Source organism: Perna viridis, chromosome 6, assembly GCF_037379345.1.
Source record: "Perna viridis isolate PV_CMFRI_1.1 ecotype Kerala chromosome 6, ASM3737934v1, whole genome shotgun sequence".
Classification (NCBI taxonomy): Eukaryota; Metazoa; Mollusca; class Bivalvia; order Mytilida; family Mytilidae; genus Perna; species Perna viridis.
The window spans coordinates 40,248,898-40,269,596 of NC_142450.1; the positions used below are offsets into that span (position 1 = coordinate 40,248,898).

At 32.3% G+C, this 20,699-nt stretch overlaps 1 protein-coding gene across 1 annotated transcript in view; it reads left to right on the forward strand.

The window, feature by feature from the left end:
- The window catches only part of LOC148614941 (uncharacterized), a 55,240-nt gene extending 34,855 nt beyond the window's left edge, over positions 1-20,385 (forward strand). Inside the window, exons 17-22 of the mRNA XM_088590480.1 lie at positions 2,611-2,930; positions 4,448-4,591; positions 8,711-8,917; positions 9,621-9,736; positions 14,736-14,877; positions 19,746-20,385. Of these exons, the coding sequence (XP_088446606.1) occupies positions 2,611-2,930; positions 4,448-4,591; positions 8,711-8,917; positions 9,621-9,736; positions 14,736-14,877; positions 19,746-20,165 (1,349 nt within the window). The 3' untranslated portion in view covers positions 20,166-20,385. The remainder of the gene's footprint in view (positions 1-2,610; positions 2,931-4,447; positions 4,592-8,710; positions 8,918-9,620; positions 9,737-14,735; positions 14,878-19,745) is intronic.
- Positions 20,386-20,699: the final 314 nt, after the last annotated feature.

The window sequence follows — 20,699 nt, forward strand, 5'->3', positions numbered from 1 at the left end:
TCTTTGTTGTGTGTATCTGTTTTCCATGTCTGGTCTTTTCCCTGGATTTCATTATTTTGATTTCCGCTAGAATCTTGGTTCCCTTGATTATTCTTTAACGTATGTCGACATTGCTATACATATATTGAAGGTATAATCGAGCTAAATAAACCAATAGAATAAAAAATATTAATTATTCCTTGAATTTATGGAAGTCCGAATACGAAACTCTTGCTAATACTTTATCGTACTTCCGGCAAAAATGAACAGAAATTTCAGGCTACCAGACCGATCGTTAAGATCCACCAATTAACAGTTTAGTTGGAAAAATGTTTGCAGTATCGTTTCTACGGCCGGAGGCAGATTCAAGTGAGCCGAACAGTTCTGACTTTGAAAAACGTATGGCTAGTATTATAGACATATAAATAATTCTATAGTGGATGAATCGTACATATACAACCAAAGAGTGCGGTTCATAACAACATTGCTCAATAGACATTGGCTTACATAAGTTTCCGGGCGATTTATCCATTGTTTATTTATCGTTTGTGATTCATTTTTCGTTCTATTCTGAACAACGGTATCGACAAAAAATCAGTAATAATTCAATATTCAGATATTCTTATCGTTTAAGAATTTATATGCTGTTTTATTTCATGTTTAAAGTTTACTTTCTCGCCCTCCTTCAAATGTCAAAGTCATTTCGGGTTTACATCTTTGTAACATGCCTTGGTTTTAGTTGTTATTGCAGTGACATCGGCTTGAGTAGTAGAAGTAGAAAAATTTTCCACTTAGTTCTTTCTGTAGATAAAAAAAAATTCGTAACTGTAAAATAAGTCGTAAGTTATAACGTCATAAAATACCAAAGTATAATGACCTCACAACTTACGATTAATTTTTTAGTTGAGATTTATTGTAAATTCGACCGGTTCCAAAGTTCAAAATATTTTTACCAAGGTTCTGTTGAACGCTTTATCATACCATTACTCATTCGGTGGTCGGAAAATGATCTTGTCACTTACATATCTTATTGCCCTTTTTGATGGTTTTAGTGAGAGGTAGTCTATATACAAATCAGTTCATGAAGGTGCAAAAACTAGTGTAAACAAGTAGTGTCTTCTTTAGTTTAAGACTGGTAGAATCTATCCCTGACTAGACATCTGTTTCTATCTCTACCTGCTTGATGACCCATCTTATTTTGAAGCAAACCTAGTACTATTGTACATGTTTGGTGGGCAGAACGACCCAAAATTTTCTTTTCTATTTACACCGGTTTTTTTGTAAGGTATGTTGTTTATCAAATTTAATTGGTCACGCTGTTTTATTGAGATATATTGGAAATTGGCCTTCCTTCGGACGTTTTCCTGCTTTGATTTAGTTTGACATATATTTGAGCTTATAGGTCATTGGCCAAATGACATCTTTGGGAATAGCACTGTACTAGTCGATTCTTGAAATCTTAACTATATATAGCTACTGCATCCCCAAGAAAATGTTGAATGGAGTTTTAGATAGATTGTTATGACTGTACTTTTATTGTTGGAAGACGTGACATGGAATCAGCACCAGCATAGAATTTACTTATTTAGTTGGTACAGAATTTTCAAATTCGCAAGCCGCTAAGGCTTTAAATCAACGATGACCGGTGTGTTACTCTCTGTCATGACATTGAATACCTTATTATGAAACTTGTCTATTAAGTTCCAAAATTCAAACTTGTTACTTGTTGTAGAAGGATAGTGTTCTTCAGATTTGGCTAACTGTCTGCTTCCGAACTGTTTTAGTATGGTTTATTCAACTGTCAACCATCTTTTGATACAAAACTGACAAACTCTAACGAACTGGCATCGTTGTTGTAAAATGTTTTGAGTAGTCCAAATACGGTCAAATTGCAGTAGTTGTCGTGAAGTCTATTAAATGCTGTATTTTGTTCTTTTTCCCGTTTCAATGAGTTTTGATTTTCTGGTTTCTCCTTTGTTTGAAGCATCAGTTTTGTCACTAGTCTAGCATATAGATATTTAAGATAAAGTGTCTATTGTATCCCAGGAAAACCAATGGATGATGTGGGATTTGGCTTCCTGTTAACCTTTGTCACTTTCTCAGGATCTGTTACTACCCAAGATTCTGAAACATGTCCACAGTACTTAACTTTATGACTGAAATAACATTTGTTTGCTGAAAATTTTAGATTCCCTCCCTAGGTTTGTTGGATACCAGGTTCAGTTTTTCTAGCTGTTCCTCATAAGAACGTCCATAATAATAACATTGTCTATGAAAATGCAGCAGACTTGAAGGTGTAAATTGCCTACTGTATCTTGCATAAGCCGTTCATAGATGGCTCGAGCGTTGAATTGTGTTTGAAAACCCCTGACGAACAAATTTAAAACATTTCAACCAGTGATTTTCTTATTCGTTTTTTGTCCTGAATTAATTTGACAATTCTTAATACTTAGGGGCTTTGGATGCAAATTTAATAACTATTTAATCGTAAAAATATCAAGTTAAAGGGTCATATATACCTCGACGGTCAAACAAACACAATTTCCAAGAACCAATGGCATTCTATGACTGTCAAGAATGCGCCGATTTAAAGCTTTTGATTTATAAGAATTTTCTGTTTTCCGCTTTAAGGAGAAACAAGCGCTGGGAAGAGTAGTTTTGTAAATTTGCTTCTTGGTGTCAAGATACTTCCCCAATCTCCACTTGCATGTACGTCTTATGTGTGTAGAATTCACAACAGTAAAAATAAAAGGATTATTTTTACTGACCAAAATAATCAAACAGAAGAATTGTCAATTGAAAATGACGATACCGTTGAAGAAATTCTCAAAAGACGCATAAGCATAAGCATCAGAAGCCCGACAACAGAAACACCCAATAAATCTGCCGAAGAATCAGACAAAGATTATGATTTTGTGGATATCTATTGGCCGATTCCAGTGTTTGGAGAGGTAAATATTTTTTTAAAAAACTTTTTCAAGTTTTAAAGTTTGTATTATTTAAACTTAAGTACTTGTTTTCTTCAACTTTGTCAAATTCGAATTGAAAATCTGCTCACCTGTGTTATATTTAAATGTTTTTATCATTGCCATTTGGAAATATATTGATACTTGCGTCATTCATTCCCTTTGAAAGAGCAATCAAGGGAACCAATGTTAAAACGGTAATCACAAGAATGCAAACCAGGGACAAGGAACAGACATGGAAAACAGACATACACAACACAGAAAATAAGGCAACTAAAATCATACACACAAAGCAACAAAAGCAAACGAGCAACTCGAACTCCACTAAAAACTGGAAGCATGGATCAGGTGCACCGGCAAGGTAAGCGTCCTCTGTTTTTCTAGAAACACCCGCCGAGTTGCTCATAAAAAGTCCAGTCCGCGGTAACAATTCTATGAGAGCTTATATATAAGAAGCTTTATTTTGTTTTGTTTTGTCTTGTTGTCAACACGGAAGTTACAGTCGCGTACACACCAAACATAACCACAAGTAAACGCTTAATAGATTAGATTAAGTTGTACAGATGTAACTAAATCCAAAACTCGAAGGTTATAATGAAGCAAAGAAAAAAATCTAAAACAATCTGCAACATAATACGGAATATGTACGAAAACGAAGAAGAAACAAAAAAAATAATAAATGAATTTGGACTCTTCAAAATTGGAATTTAGTTAGTTCAGCGTTGGTTGCTTGTTTAATAACAACTTTTATGCTAGCATCAAGTCCAGTAAACTAAAGAAGAAGAGTGTGACAAACGAAATAAAATTGTCGTCATTATAGAACACGATCAATCGGAGTTATGCGTTTTATACAAGGATGGAATTGTGAATTATGATGTCCGCCGGTTCTTGGGTCCGTTGGTCCATTGTAAACATGTAGCAATATATCTGGAGATTACTTGAACAAAACGTTTCCCACTTAAAACAATTGCTTGTTACAATGGTTTAATTGTATGTTTGCCTTATGCTTAAACTTGAAGTAAGGGAAAGATACATCAAAAGGGTATGCATCTTTTGCTTTCTAGGAAAACCCGTCGAGTTGTTTAAACAGTGATTACATCACATAAACTAATAATTTATGTATCGCAACACATACTGTAAATGAATTTATTTTTTCCGAATTATGTCAATTAAATATATTCGCAGGCATCATTTCTTTTTGTGTTTTCAAAATCTGATTATAAAGCATTTATATAGTGTTAAAAATGATTTTGCTTGTACAATTTTTCGCACTTTTCTGCACCATCCCCCTTGAAAATAGCGAATGGTTTACAGTAACCCTCATTTTAAAGAAGTATAACACATATCTAACACTGGTTTTTATATACAATTTCTTTAACATTCAGAATTAGTTTACATAAAGGCTATTTTGTATCTGAACAATATGTTCTTCTCTTGGCAAATAATATTATTAGATACTTACATCCCTATATGATATAATTTACGGGCATTATTTCTTGTAGGAAAGGATTACGATTGTTGACACCCCGGGATTTGGTCCAGACAACCCTAAACTAACGGAAAAGATTTACAAATATCTACCCGAAGCTCTAGCTTTTATTTACATCCTAAATACTCCAAATGCTGGTGGAGTACAGAGTGACAGGGTACGTTTGGAAAATTTCATTTAAAATCCTAAAGCTCTATATGCAGAAATTTTCAGTATGTTAGACATTTCGTATATGTCTTCGTATACATGATTCGACTACATGTACTTTCAACAACAACTGCTACTGAAAATAAAATCTTAAATTAACCGATCATCATCAATCAAAATATGTTAACGTAAGTTAAAAAACGTTCAGGTTTCCAAATGCTCAATACTCATATGTATTAACAGAGTATTTTTCATGTATTTGGCACATTCAAGGAGAATTGAGAATTGAGAATTTTTAAGAATTTCATCTAAATCTTAAAACATGGAAAGACATAAAGCCTCTATATACTACTCAAATACATTTTTGTTCAAAAACCATGTACTCTTTTTCTGGAATAACTTACTGTAATTGTTGATTAAAGAAAAGAAGCAAATTAAACTGGGGGAAAAAACGACATAGTACGTAGATGGTAAGTTTATCTCTCTTCACAATACTCACACTTTTGTCTTCTGAACTGATTTTTATTCCCGCGCTCTGAGGAATAGATGATATACTTACCCTTGTCCGGGTTTCCGGGAATAATCACATTATTCTTATTCCTATAGGTATGCCATAAGAAAGGATTCATCGTCGGAAAAATTCAACAATTTCCTGTTTACCGAATACCATTTATTTTTGAAAGCTGAAATTTTTGTCACAATTTTCTCAGCAACTACTTTTCACAGTGGCTTGAAATTACATTACAGTTTTTTTTTCTGTAGAAATGCCATATGATGGGATTTTATTTTTTCGGAAGAAATCGACAACAACTTCTTGTTTACTGAGGCCTTTGTTAATAATCCCTTTAATAGTGGTAAAAAACGCTGATATTGCTAGTGAGCCATCGCTAACAGATTTCTTATTCATCAACATGATCAACTTACAAGCGGACGTATACGTGCAAGATATTGAGAATCTAAATCCCATGCGAGTGCAGGATAAGAAAATCTCAGATACCAGAGGGAAGAATTTTCAAACGAGGTTCTGTCGAGTTCGAGGACTATTGTATTTTACCCCTGGGGTCTGAGATTTCCCTATCTTGCACGAGAAAAGCTTGTGGTCGTTTTTCTCTCTCTCTCTTTGAGAATTTGCGATTACTTTTTTATGTAAGTTCCTTCATTTAACAATTGCATGATTATGACGCATCAATATGGCCATTGCTACGTCACGACCGGGTATAAAATGTAGGTCACTGTGTAAACAAATCAGTTATGCATGTTTAAACACATATTGGTAAGATATGATCGATCTCCAAATCTTAATTTTATTCACCCAGTTTGTTTTTTAACAGAAAGTGTGTTTTGTCTCAAACCGTTTTGAGATAACGAAATTTCGCACAACTCAAGTCGGTAATTTTTTTGTCTCTTTAGAGCGAAATTATTCCCTGGCTATGTTTTGTATAATATAATAATAATTAAAAAACGTGGAGTATTTTGCAAACATCAAGGAATATTGCTCAAGTCTGAAATGTTTACGGAAATTTTTAATTGGTCGTTTTCGCGTCGAATAAAAATAAATGAGAAGCAACATAGTAAGTTGTCTGTCAGTAATGACGAAAGTTGGTTGTGTAACGCAGTAAAAGATTCGCTAGTTAAAGTCGAATAACCGTGTATTAATTAGGTTTCACATTTTATGACACTGTACGTTCATAAACATACTGATCAGTCCGATTTTCTTGCTATTTTACTGCCTGAAAAATACTGACGCCACTTATTTACGGCGCTTTCTATCCATAAATCAGAGACAATCCTATATTTCATACTACAGTTTCATTAAAATCATAGAATAACAGTCAACTAGAAAGCAAAGCGTATTTATAAATATTGAAAAGGCTTCTTTGCTCTTGTCCTTTCTGGTTTCACAATGAGATACAGAATGCTTGATTGTGATTGAATGCTAAATCAATTATTTAAGATGTATCGGATGTTTGATACTTTATGTCTAAGACTAATCACAGCTTGTCTCCCTACATACAAGTCTGATCAACACGTTTACAATATGTTTATTTAGGTAACATTCAAATCATACAGAGCCACGATATTATATTCATATCTTTCTATATGATATCTGTAAAAAAAGTATTGTTCTATAAAACAATGGGGAAAAATCTATCGATAAAACATGTAACAAAAAGGGATTTTCGGGAAAAGGGTAAATACATTTGTCATACGCTCTGATTTGGATATCCTCTGGTGGTATTTTTTAACAGCAAAGGCAACGTGAAATACCTTGATTGATACTCTGTACTTTGATAGCAATTTTAGATAAATTTGATAACTGAAACATTCAATCGGGTAACAAACCCTTTTATGTACTAGACAGACTTTTAAATCTGATTTAAATGAGCTAGTTCACAAAATTCACGTCCCTCTGGAAAACATTTTATCGCAAATTTATTCAAGTAATTGACTACATGCAGTGTTATTAGTGAACAGGTTTAAAATTATGATATAGGTCTTCTTTCCATATTTAAGAGGTATCTGTGCTGGATTAGACACTTAAAAATCCGAAATGCAAACATGCCTGCTGAAAGTGGTGATAAAATGAAAACTAAAATTTCTATTATAGACGGTATAACCACTTCCTATTTCAAATAGCACAGGAACTCGTTTTGAAGGTTTCAAAAGTTTATTTGCTTACCTGTATTTCCTGTATCAAATTTGTGATATCAAATCACTAACTTAGCGTCTTACCAAATTTGTTGCTGTTCTTGGCTGGCATGTTGACAATTGTCTGCAACATCAGGTTTGATGAAATTCAGCAACAAAATATATAACATAAAATGGCATTAACAATAATGTATCGAAGTCGTCAAAATAGAAGAATGGTTCAGGGACATCAAACATACATAACAGGTAAACAGAAACAGACAATCAACATACACAAAACAAACAGAAAAAACATAAAATTACAAATATAAATACTGGAGATAAGGAAATCAAGACAAAACAAAACATAAACAGATGCCGCTGACAATTAAACTCCCGAAACGCATGACATCAGTTGGTATCGAAGGGGTAAGCATGTAATGCTGGGCTTTGTCGCACTGGAACAATGTTTGACACTTAAATGAGAAAAAAAAAACAAATGTATGCAGAGACTAATAATTTGACTTATTATTGCCTGTAGTGCCTTTCTTGTAGCTAGACAGGTTTTCTTTTAGTAGACATTGACCATTCATAATTTCATAGATGTTGAAAGTGATACATGTAAAAATCCTTTACTAGCAGATAACAAAACAAGAATAATATTGTTTAATGCATACAACATAGAATCAGAATGAATTGGTATATAGATATACATGCAACTATAAAATATGTTGTAAACTATTATATCCAAGGGCGTTGCCCCTAAATGGTAGCTTATATCAATAATTGAAAAAGCAACTCTATCCTTACTACTCAAGAGCATTCGACTGAAACAGTATAGATTAATAAACTATTATGTATATATCAACATGGTAGAAAATGCACTGGCGTCTATTCTAGTTAAGGGTTTCCCAAAGTAAGAATCATCAGAGCAACTCTCCCCAAGCGTTTTACGGATTGTGATGATTTATTTTAGAAAGAAAATAGGCGGCCTGTTTAGGTTTGGGTAAAGGAGGTTTTTTTCTCAAAATCAATAAAAGGATAATAATACTAAGTTGAACATGGTATCCATTAGTGAAGTATTTTCTTAGTATTGATAGTGGTGCGTTGTTGCTAATACATTGAATGTGTACTAATTACTCTTTGATTACACATAACCTTAATAATGTAAATATAAAACAATATGCTCGGCGGTCGGCTTTATAGTTGAGAAAATGGAAATTGTGTTTTCTTATACGAGGATCAATTTTTCCAATTCAAGCGAAAAATGTATCAAAATCTCAATTCTTTATATTTTAAACGGTATTTGGTGTTTTGCATATCAAAACATAAGAAATTTTAAAACTCACTGGAAGATATTTTGTTGAAACTTTGAAAGTCCTCAGTATTCCTGTTCTGTTAATATATGACATGTGATCTCTGATAAAAACAATTAAATTAAAGATTATATTTATGACTGATAATGTATTAACTATTTAAACCTGTTATAAATATTCAACAGATTCTGCAAATTCAGGACGCGTTTGCACAGTACTATGACAGGAAAGATGTAGCCCTTTTCGACTCAGAAAGAGCAATTTTTGTTTGTAATAAATGGGACCAAATCCATGAAGATCCTAATGATGTGTTCGCGACTGTAAAGTCAATTCTAACAGATAAATGGATGAGGTTTGACCCAAAAAAGCTGTTTAAACTTAGTGTACTCAAAGTAAGTAATTTTGTGATACCATATCAACTTAAAATCATGATCTAGCATTTACTTACGTAATTACTTACAAAACGTAAGTCAAAATATTTGTAGGAAACGTGAAGTTGAAGGCAGTGGCTAAGACTGTGATTTAAAGGACTACATTAATGTATTTCTATGTGTTATTTTTTATACAGCTTATTTTATTAAATCTTTGTCTTGTACCTTCTATATATCCCCACTGGCAAAGTGGTGGTATTGAATGATAGGTGTGTACATGTACGTCCGTCCTTTGTCCGTACGTCCTCCCTTCCGTTACACAGGCAGCCCATCAGTTATCTGTTATTCCTCTTTAACCATTAACTGGAATTGAATGAAACTTTCACATAATCTTTATTATATATTCCCACTGTGCATCATCTATTTCAGATTTTAATCCAATTTGAGGGTTTCTGGTCTTTGTCCCTGGATTACATTCTTTTGATTACTGATATAACCTTGGTTCCCTTGATTACTCTTTCATATAGCAAACTATGGACTTTGTCATTTGTGAATATGGGGACATTGAATTAAACTTTGACAGAATCTTCATTACATGGTCTTATTCTCTCGTAGATTGTGATCCAAATCAAAATGGAGATAAAAAGGTGTATTATATCAAACGGGGTAGTGCGGGTATCAAGTTGTTACATTGTTTACAGTTTACAATTTAATATTCTTGTAGGAAATGGAAAGTTGTAATGAAGGAAAAAACATTTCGCACCATTTCGACAAAATTCTTAACACCATCGGAGAAATGACGCCGAAAACAATAACAGAAAAATACCGTCGTCACTTTGAGTATGTGAATCATTTTTATAAAGCTATTTAATTTTAATGTTTATCACATAGCAATATATATTTGAAATTTTATTTCGACAGAAGAGTAAATGAAAATATAGTATATTCTTGTATTTTGCACGGAGGTATAAACATTTTTCAGAAAGAACCGATATGTTGATTTGGTAATTTTAAATCTAAATGATTGACCGGAGAAATAATTTCAGAGTAAGATGTATAATACACTACTTGAAGTATACAAATATGAAGTTTTGATGGATTCAATAAGAAAGAAAATGAATGTATTGTACTAATACAAGAATATGAGGGTGTCTTCATTATTTATTACTATATTATTTCAAAAAGGACAATATATTTATATTGGTAAATGTTAATGCTTTAGACAATACTAACCAACATAAATGCAAATGCTGTATTGAACCGTTCATTTTTTGTACTGTCTGTTTCTTGTTAAAGATCGTTTTTTTTTCTTTACGCCATACCAAAAATGCCCGAGACAAATCGAATGTATCAATTTTACTGATGTTGCATAAATTTGATTGCTAGGCCTATTACTATTACCTTATTACATGTTTAATTTTTTAGTAAAGATACAATATTGCTAATGTAATTAAGAAATACTTCACTGAAACTCCAGTTATGGTGCATTCTTTTACACCGGGCGATAGCGAGGGTTTAAATAACGTCATGAATTGTCATCAAGTGGTAACCCAATGATAAAATGGAGTTTTCGTAATTTATATCTATTTTGATATGACTAGTTCCGTCATATTTATGAACAGCCGCAGCCCATGTGTTGCACGAAATGTTGGTCATGGCTGTGGTCTAAAGAGCTTTGTAGCACGTCATATTAGAATGTCTGATAATGTTGTATAAAAAGAAAAGATGTATAAATGAATATATTTTATTACGTATTTATAATTCGGCTTGGCTGTTTCATATGTTTCAATGTTGACCAAGCAGGCATATTAATGCTCACAGACATATTTGAGTTTAATATTTTGAATTAAAAATCGTGCCTAATCATAACGTCAAAATAATTAAACACATAACAAAAAAGTATTCCTGAAGTAGACTGACATTTGACAACATTTTATTTGTCTAAATAATGATAAGGAATGCGTGTTTATCAATCTGATTTAAATTTCAATTACACAGACTGATATGCTATATAGCAAATTTGCATTTTATATTGATGTGGTATCTATTCAATGTGGATCCTTTGAGATTGGAAAAATCCTCTCGAAATCTTGAGTTCTAGATTATTTTCGAAATATATTAGCATCAAGACCAATGATATTGTTCAACTATTTATACCACTTTTCCCAATACTTAGTTAAAATTTCTATTCAAAAGGACAATACACGGTTATAAAAACTTCGATACAAGTACAGGTTTTCAATACCTGTAAAAATACTATTTCAAATCATTCATTGATAAACCGAAGAAGATGCTGAAATTTTATATCAACAACATTGTTGTCCAATGTGGTGCATGTCTTTGACAATAGACGGTAGGCATCTTATCGGAACAAATTTTGCTCCGCTACCCTCTTACCTATTCATAGCTCTAATAAGGTTCATAACTGATCTTATTCATTAGAAGAAACATCATTCAGCCAGCTTATGTGATCTAAGTTTCCGCTCGATGTCTTGTTACCTTTAAGAATCTTAGTTTCGAGAATATTATACATCGCATCAACCCTAAAAGAACATGACCCTTCAGACACTATAGCGATAGTCTAATACCTTGACCTACTCTACGATTGAAAAGAAAAGAAAAAAAAACAAAAAACCGAATTTTACGACAGTCGTGAAGACTTCTCATCTCGTTTGTAGCAACATTCCTTCAGCACCTACTTGTCATATCACAACTCATACTTATGCCAAAGTTTGACGAATCTTTGCAGGCGTTTTGTACCCTCTAGTCTTAAAGGCGACATGACCCAAATATTTCTTTTTTTTAAACATTTTTATTTTTAAAAACTAGAGTATGTTTCGATACGAGTATAACAAACTTTTTTTCATTAGGTTAGCGCTAAATAAAGTTAGAATGATTATTTGTGTTATCACGACGACCTAATTAATATACATAAATGAAAATCGGAAGTAACACCCACTTATCATATATGGAAGTGCTATACACAGGCAAATGTGCCACATATGATAACCATATGATGCTCGATTCATATGATAATCATATGGTAATCATATGAAAATCACATGATATTCAACATATGATTATCATATGTTAATTTTAGCTTGAAAACATATGACAATCATATGTTTATGAAAAACATATGATTATTATATGATAATCATGCGATTATCATATGTGAACCGAAACATATGATTACCATGTGGTGCTCAATTCATATGATAATCATATGATGCAAACCATATGATTCTCATGTGTGGCACATTTGCCTGTGACGTAAACGTCATTGGTTCGCAATCTCCATTGAGGTGCATAGAAAATGTATACACGTGCCTGAAAAAAATTATTAAATCTTCAAAAATACCTTGTATATACAATGCAGAGTGGTCCAATGATCTTTGCATGAGTCCGATAATCGTGTTTAGAAAGTAAGAAGACTAAAGTTCTTCTCGCGTGGCGAAAACACAACAACTTTGAACACTATTTTTAGGACTTGTACAGAAGGATGCAAATAAAACAGTGACACTCTGTGTGTTGTTCTTTCTTTGCAGCTGGGTCATATCAATTAACAAGCCCGGTAGACTTAATATTATGGCCAAGAGAAGTGTGGGCGGCTTCTTTTATCTTACATGGTTTGGCGCCTCGTGACACAGATGTCGAAGCAGGTGTATCACTACGAAAATTGAAATAAAATTGCATTTCTTTTGTTTTAAAAATTTTGAAACAAGACTATTTACATGGTGAATTTAACACAATACCCAATTTATAATAGGCGACCCTAGGTGAGTTTAATGGGGGGGCTTTTCTGGTACGAAAAATATTTTTTATAGGTCAGTTAAAATACTCAATTTCAGCAAAGCAGATTTGGATTACACGAGAAAGCTTTCGCTCGAAACATATATGGGTTCTCAAATAGAATTGTCAAAAACCAATACAAAATAATCATATTCGTATTATCCTATAGGTGTACTTGCAGGGTACTGGTACACTTGTCAAGAGTAACGTTCAGTAAAAAAATGGTGAAATCAATATTTTCATTGAAGATCGGAACAGTTCAATTCGTAGAATTTGAATTTAATTTACTTTATGTAAAAAGTTCAATCGAACATGACAGAACATAATGAAATATGTTTATGTTATCTTCGAAAAGAAGTGGTGTCGTCTCTCTGTAGAGTCTAGTCTTCACACATGTGAAAGTTAAATAGTTCTGTCATCATTTATCATTTTCTTGTCGAAGTTTTTTAAATTGATACTGTAAGTATATATTCGCTGACAAACCAAAACTTGCAATATTTTCACTCTCATTTGTAGAAATCAAGTAAAAGTACAGAAGCCTCACGCATTTCAATCACTCGATCTATGAACTGAGAACCAATGACGTAGCACGGTCACCTGACCACATGGCTAATTACAATTCGTATGGTTTGGGTCATCGTCGACTTTGATTCAATTTATCATCCATTAAACCATTGTTGAGGTGTCAACCTATTGTTCTAACAGTGGATTCTTTTTTACGAATCAATGGGTACAAACAATAGACAAAACTTTCCAAAATCAACTCAGTGAGTAGTTTTTAGAAAGTATAAGCTGTTGTTTGATTTATCATTACGCCACTGATTACCATTGGTCAAAATAGACGTAACGAACATATCAGTAATTTTATTAACGTTTACTTCTGAAAGTATGAACCAACGGCATTTCATTGTATTTATATTACTTAAACGACAAAAGTGACTACAAGGGGTGTTTTTATGATATATATTAGGTGTAATAAATCAAATAAACCAAAAATTAAAAAAAACAATTATGTCAATCTCCTTTAATCTTCGAAAAATATCCTTTTGATTATCATTGAATCTTGGTTACTATCATTACTCTTTATAACGAACCTAATACAGACAAGTGTGAAATTTCCAATGCCAATAACTACATACCCACATCTGCAATCAAGTATACAAAATTTACCGTTAACTGTGATTCTTAATAGAACTAAGGAGACTGTAAATTGGCTTCGTAAACAAGGAGTATGTTGATAAAATTATCACAGATGTTTGCCAGTCGTCAGCACAATTTAATTGACCAACACAACTTGATTCTCACAGATAAGACGAGATATCTTAAGTTCGATTTCACGTTTTACCGGATTAACAACTAAACTTGCAAGACGCTTGCCAGATTTTACTCAAGAGGAATGTGACAAATGCTGCTGCTAAACCTTCCAGAGCACTTGGTGTCACTCCAGGTTTTCGTCGTAGTTTAAATTGCAAGTGCTATAGATTTTTTTCAGTCTGCTTACTGGTCTTCCTCATCTTCTGTTTGTATATGCATTTTATTCTGTTGTCGTCATTACGTATATAGATCTTTTTGAAGTTTAATCCATGTACTTGAATCTTGAAGTCTTTCTACTTTGATTCGTCCGTACTTTTTGACTTTATATACAACCATTTACCTATCAATTTGTAAAGATCAAACTATATAAGTTATTGTATGCAGCTCAACTGCCTTCAATTAACTGCCCTGAAACATATCTAATTTTTCTGATGGTTTCTTAATTGTTTGTGTCAATAATCAGCCTTAGTGTCATTTAAAATAAAAAAAAAGTATCCAATAGGAGTCAGTATCTGTAAATGACATTTGTTCTTCCATAAGGAGTATTTTATAGATGACGACGATATTTCCATGTAAAAGTATCCCATGATCATGCGTACAACATCCTGTTGGACAAGTATTTTCCTGTGGGACACTTTCTCCAAGAACTAGTTGCATCTTTGTATTTTTGTTTCAGCCTTTGATTAAGTCCAGTGCAAAAAACAATATTTTCTGATCTTATATTTTATTGCAGATGGCAGAAAAAAATAATCGAAAGGCTACTTTTAATCCAAAAGTCAAAAATGAAAAACACCCTTCTAACCTCACAAGAACGAACAGAAACTAAAGACTATTTGCAACCAAAACTACAAGAAGTAAAAGCAGAGTTTGCTGTAGTACGTATATATTTAATACTTTATTTTATATTTAATATGAAAATAGAAGCTATATTTGCATAATGGTGTTTACACACAGCTAGCTGTGATAAAACTCTTTATCTCCATTGAACTATATCATTCTATACATGAATTTAGATAATGTCATAGATAAAACGTATGATATTAATATAAAAATAATAATTGAATAACATTTTTTATTGGATTTCAAAGTGAAATGATTGGATTTGAGCTCCTGCCATAAGAGAACTAAAATTGTCCCAAAATAGGTCGCTGCTGCTATTCAATTCCTTGAAAGTATTGTTGTAATATTGGTCGAAATATCTATGTTTTCGTATTGTGCTTTAATATTCACTAAGTATTTTTATTCACGATCTTTTTGTCTCATATACTTTCAGTATGCTTTTATGTTTAACTTACGTCCCCATTTAAATATAATGCATCTTTTCTATTTAAAATGGAATCATTTTGAAACATTGACTATAAAGCAAAGCCTTGTTCATTTTCTTTGATTCAACTTGTGAATTATGTTTTTGCTGAATCTTTTATGATGGATATAAAGGTTCTAACACACATTCCTGTTGACAATTTTTAGACTTTTTCAGGAATGTTAAGTTCGTCTTTCCCTGCAAATCCATCATTTCTTAGCACTCACCTAAGTTTGTATATAGTTCATTTTTCAGAAATTGTTGTACTTTGAAGTTTTTTTTTTCTGATTCTGCTAGGCAGATAAAAAAACCGATTATTTTTTGTGGATCTGCATTTAACGTTGAATTCATTTCTTAGCTCCGCTTACTAGCATTGTCTCCTAGATCACTTGACAATGGAGCTTACCATTTGTATCATGGTTTTTTCTTTGCTTAACGTTCATAGCATTCCTTAGGCCTTTTTTAGGTAGCTTCTTCTGGATTTTAGTTTAAGCCCGTTAATTTCTTTTCAAAACTTGTTACGGTTTGTCTAACATTCATGCAAGTTGTGTTGATGATTTTTATGAAAGTTTCAGGGAAATGTTATTTTCAAATTTCGCTGTGCAACTACAATTGGAAATATTTTCTTTCCATTAGTTTTACATTTCCTCACGATGATATGTTTATTGCTTATGACTCCTATTTGAGACAGTGATATCCATTTTGTACATGCAACACTATTCAGTTTTCTAGAGGAATTTCAATGCGACCCAATTAAACTGAAATGAAGTATTGCGGAGTATGATATGTTTATCCTTAAGGAGCACCTAATATTACTCCTGATTTTTAGCATGAGTATATATTGCCATTGCTTGTTCTTGTGTTATATCTTTTTTTTCGATCTTCAGTTTATATATTTATGAAATATGTCCTATTCGATTCGCTTTATGAGTTATATCCGATTTTTGACGCTTAGGTATGTTTTGCTGGTTTTCTTATAGCTTAACATCTGACATACAAAGGAACCCTTTTTATATCCACAAACTCTTTAAAAGACGTTTAATGAAATTTTATATAATTTGTATCAATCATTACAATTATGCATCTGCACTTTGTTATAATTTATATCAAAATGAATTTATTGTTTATGTAAAAGTAGTATTCAGTAGGCAAATTCACCAATACAAGGTTACCGATAATCTTTAAAGAATCATATGGCATACACATAACATAGAAATTGTTATTTTTAACAAACTATCAAAAACTGAAGGGTTACTTACTAAAGAATAAACTAGTATGTGTTAACTGAAAATCGATATTTCATGTTTTCTTTTAAGTACAATACAACCAATGCATTTAATTATTCAATAGATCACTACTTTTACTTACACCTACTGAAACGTGTAACATTCCAATTTAGCGTGTTTCGTGTGCTTGTATAGTGTGCGTGTACATTTCATGTTTGCACTTCGTACTTTGTTCTTCGTGTATCGTGCAGCATTCTTCGTATCCCGACTTAAAACATTGTAAATCGTTGTTTTTTTCCAAAAGATGATACACCTAGATACAAATATACAGGTCTTGGTAGAGATTCCTCATACTTTGTAAGAAATAATTCCAAATCATCTTCCAAATATACAGAAGAAGATCTGATCCAAAAGAAAACAATATGGTTTTGCTAGATCCTTTAATTTAAGTTTCCGCTATATAGATGACGTATTATCTTTAAACAATCTCAAAGAATTGAGATAAACGATACTACAAGCACTGCGAAATCTGCCTCATATCTTGATTTACACTTAGAAAGCGATGGTTAAGGAAAACTATTAATCAAACTTTATGACAAACGTGATGACTTTTCATTCAGAATTGTGAATTTTCCTTTCATCTGTGGCAATATACCTTCAGCACATGCGTATGGAGTGTTCTATCACCACTCATACGTTATGCCATAGCTTGAGGAAACTACGCAGACAGTTTGTATCGCGCTAGAATTGTAACAAATAGGCTTCTGAAACAGGGTTTTGTTGCTACAAAATTGAAGTCATCACTATAGAAGTTTTATGGTCGTCATCATGAACGCGTGGATCGTTACGGTTAATCCATCTGCGCCATAAAAACTGATTTGTTTATCGTGTCATAGTTTTACATTCCTCTTTCGTCTACCGCGGACTTGATTTTTTTATGAGCAACTCGGATGGTGTATCTAGAAAAGCAGAGGCCGCTTACCCTACCAGTACACCTGGTCCTTGTTCCAACATTTCAGTGGAGTCCGATTTGCTCATTTATTTTTGTTACTTTGTATGTAGGATTTTAGTTACTTTATGCTCTTTGTTGTGTATGGCTGTATGTCAGTGTTCTTTTCTCATTGACATGAACGTATTTTAACAGGAATTACTGCCGATAAAAATTAATTGGTTTCAGACATTTGTACTTTGTTATTGTTATGGAATACTTCAAACAATGTATATTGGCTTATGAAACAAACTATAACGATGTTTATTTGTCGTATGAAAATTGATATTTCCACATCAATTCGGAATTGTTTTTGTCAGATTAAGTACATTATTTCCAAACAAATAAAACATATATAGACATCTTATTTTACGTTTAAAATGTTTTATATTCTTAAACGTTATGTATACATGCCAATGAAAATATCTTTTTTCACTGTACAATGTATAATAAATATAGACTCTTTTCATATAAAAAAAAAAATAATACTTTTAAGGCAAATAAGATGGTTTCACATAAGTTACAAACGCTAAATAACTTCAAGATGGTGTATATTTTATCAATGATTTATGATTTTTTTTTATCTTTATTCTCCTTGAACATGAAAAATGTGTTCCCAGTGATAATGTACATTTTTCTTATAAAAACTACTTCTATTTCATGTTTAGAGCCAATAGATGGACTTGACTTTTTATGAGCAACTCGGCGGGTGTTTCTAGAAAAGCAGAGGACGCTTACCCTACCGATGCACCTGGTCCATGCTCCCAGTTTTTAGTGGAGTCCGAGTTGCTCATTTACTTTTGTTACTTTGTATGTATGATTTTAGTTACTTTATGTTCTTTGTTGTGTATGTCTGTTTTCAATGTTTGGTCTTTGTCCCTGGATTACATTCTTTTGATTACCGCTATAACCTTGGTTCCCTTGATTACTATTGCACCAGTCATAAATACTTTATTACCTAAATATTGAATATATTTTACACCAACATTATTTAATATCAACATTTTTATACTCCCAGACCTATGAATATATTTTTGCAATATATCATATATAATAAAAATTGACAATTTTCATATAAAAAAATTCAGTATTTTTTTTAGGCAATAAAGGTGGTCTCACATTAGTTAAAATAACTAAATAATTTAAAATCAAGTATATTTTTCTAATGTTTTATGAAATAATTTCATCTTTATTCTTCATGAACATGGAAAATGTGTTCTCCATGATACATTTACAACAAATATAGACTTTTTTTTCATATAGGAAACACTTCTATTTCATAATCAGAGGAAAGTGGTAATATCGGATCAGTCACAAATAGTTTTTTTTTACCTAAAAATTGAGCATATTTTACATCAACATTATCAAAAAATCTATTTTTATACTTCCAGATTTATGAAAATTTTCACAATGTACCATGTATAATAAAAATGGATACTCTTCATATAAAAAAATAAATATTTTTCTTTTTTAAGACAAGTTGGTATTATAATACTTTAAACAGCTACATTTATTCAAACTAGAGTATATTTTTACAATACATTATGAAATAGTTTTATTTGAATTCTCCTGGAAAAAGGAATATGTGTTCTCAATTGTCCAAATACAACAAAAATGGACATTTTCTTTTTCACATTACAATTACGTTCTTTTCAAATTCAGAGAAATAAGATGGTATCGTATATTAAGCCAGAAATACTTTATTACCTGAAGTTAAGTATATTTTATCCCAACTTTATGAATTTTCAATATGTTTATACTTCCAGACCAATGAAATGTTTTCGTAATGTAGCATGTATAATAAAAACGAATATTATTTTATATCAAAAATTTATAATCATTATAAAATCATATATCGCCTATGTGTTTATTTAAGTATGATACGTATTAATGTAGAACTACATGTACGATGTTAGCAATCAACATATTAGGATGATTCAGAACAAACATATACAATATACTACAATCTATTACCGGTATATTAGTTTCGCTTCCGACGACCGAATCCAAAATTTACCTGCAACAGAGATTACAACTTCTGGGGAAGACGATCATTCGTGTAACATGCTTCGTGTGACGCGTTTCGTGTTGATTTCTTGTAACATGTTTTGCGTGTGCCTTGTGTGCGTGTTTTATGGGAATCTTGTGCGTGTTTCGTGTACTTCGTGTCGTAGGATTGGGAAAGTTACACGCTTCAGGAGGGGTAATAAGGTTTTTCTATTGTAGAAACAACGATCTGTGTTACGTGTCGCAGAGAAGGTGTTTGATGACATGGTGAACCGTCTCTTGATGCATTTAAAAGAATCGAAAATAATAGATTCAATCTCAAAGGAGTCTGTACGGACTTTACCTGACGGAACTGATATCAAAGAAATAAAGGAAAAGATTGACGAAATTATTTATTTGAATATAAATCAGGAATTAAGAATGCAAATTCAAACGTGCGAGAAAATGCAGATTGAAAATTTCTTCGATAATGTTGTTAATGCTGAGTGTTTTGAATTGCTTCAAAAGTGCGATGATCTTGCTGATATGCATTTTAGTGGGCATAAATCGACTCTCAGAAAAAGGGAAAAGGGAATTAATCCAGACATTTTAAAACTAAATACTAAAACAAAGGTTTTTTGGCAGTTGGTTGTCCAATAATTGTTCCAGCGGCAATAGCGTTAGGGTCAATCATTGGCCTTGTGTATCTACCGTATGGAGCGGGCAAATTAGTTAAGAAAACTATTCACAAGCAGTCTGAATTATCCCAGTACCATAGAGATAAGATTGGATTCGTAAAAGAAAGAGCGGAAACTTTGATAGAAAAGCTTACATTAGATGATATAAGAAGTGCATCTGAAGGCACCCGGAAACAAATGAAGAACTATTTAGACAAGTTCTTTAAATCTGAGATGCCTTTTCGAATACTTCAGGCTGAAAGAAGATTAAAAAACATTGAAATTCATATAAAAAAGCCCTTCGAAGTTCGTCGACAGCATTATTATGTACAGCAAGAAATCTTGAATTTATACGGGAAAATGGTCGTTATTTCTTATGAGATGTTTAGGTACAATCACATAGATACGAAAGGGACTGCAACTCAACAGAAAAATGTATTCCTGCAAAACATTATTTTCAAAGACGAAGTCGTTCAAGCAAGACGGAAATCGATCCGATATCAGCGTGGAAGTGAGA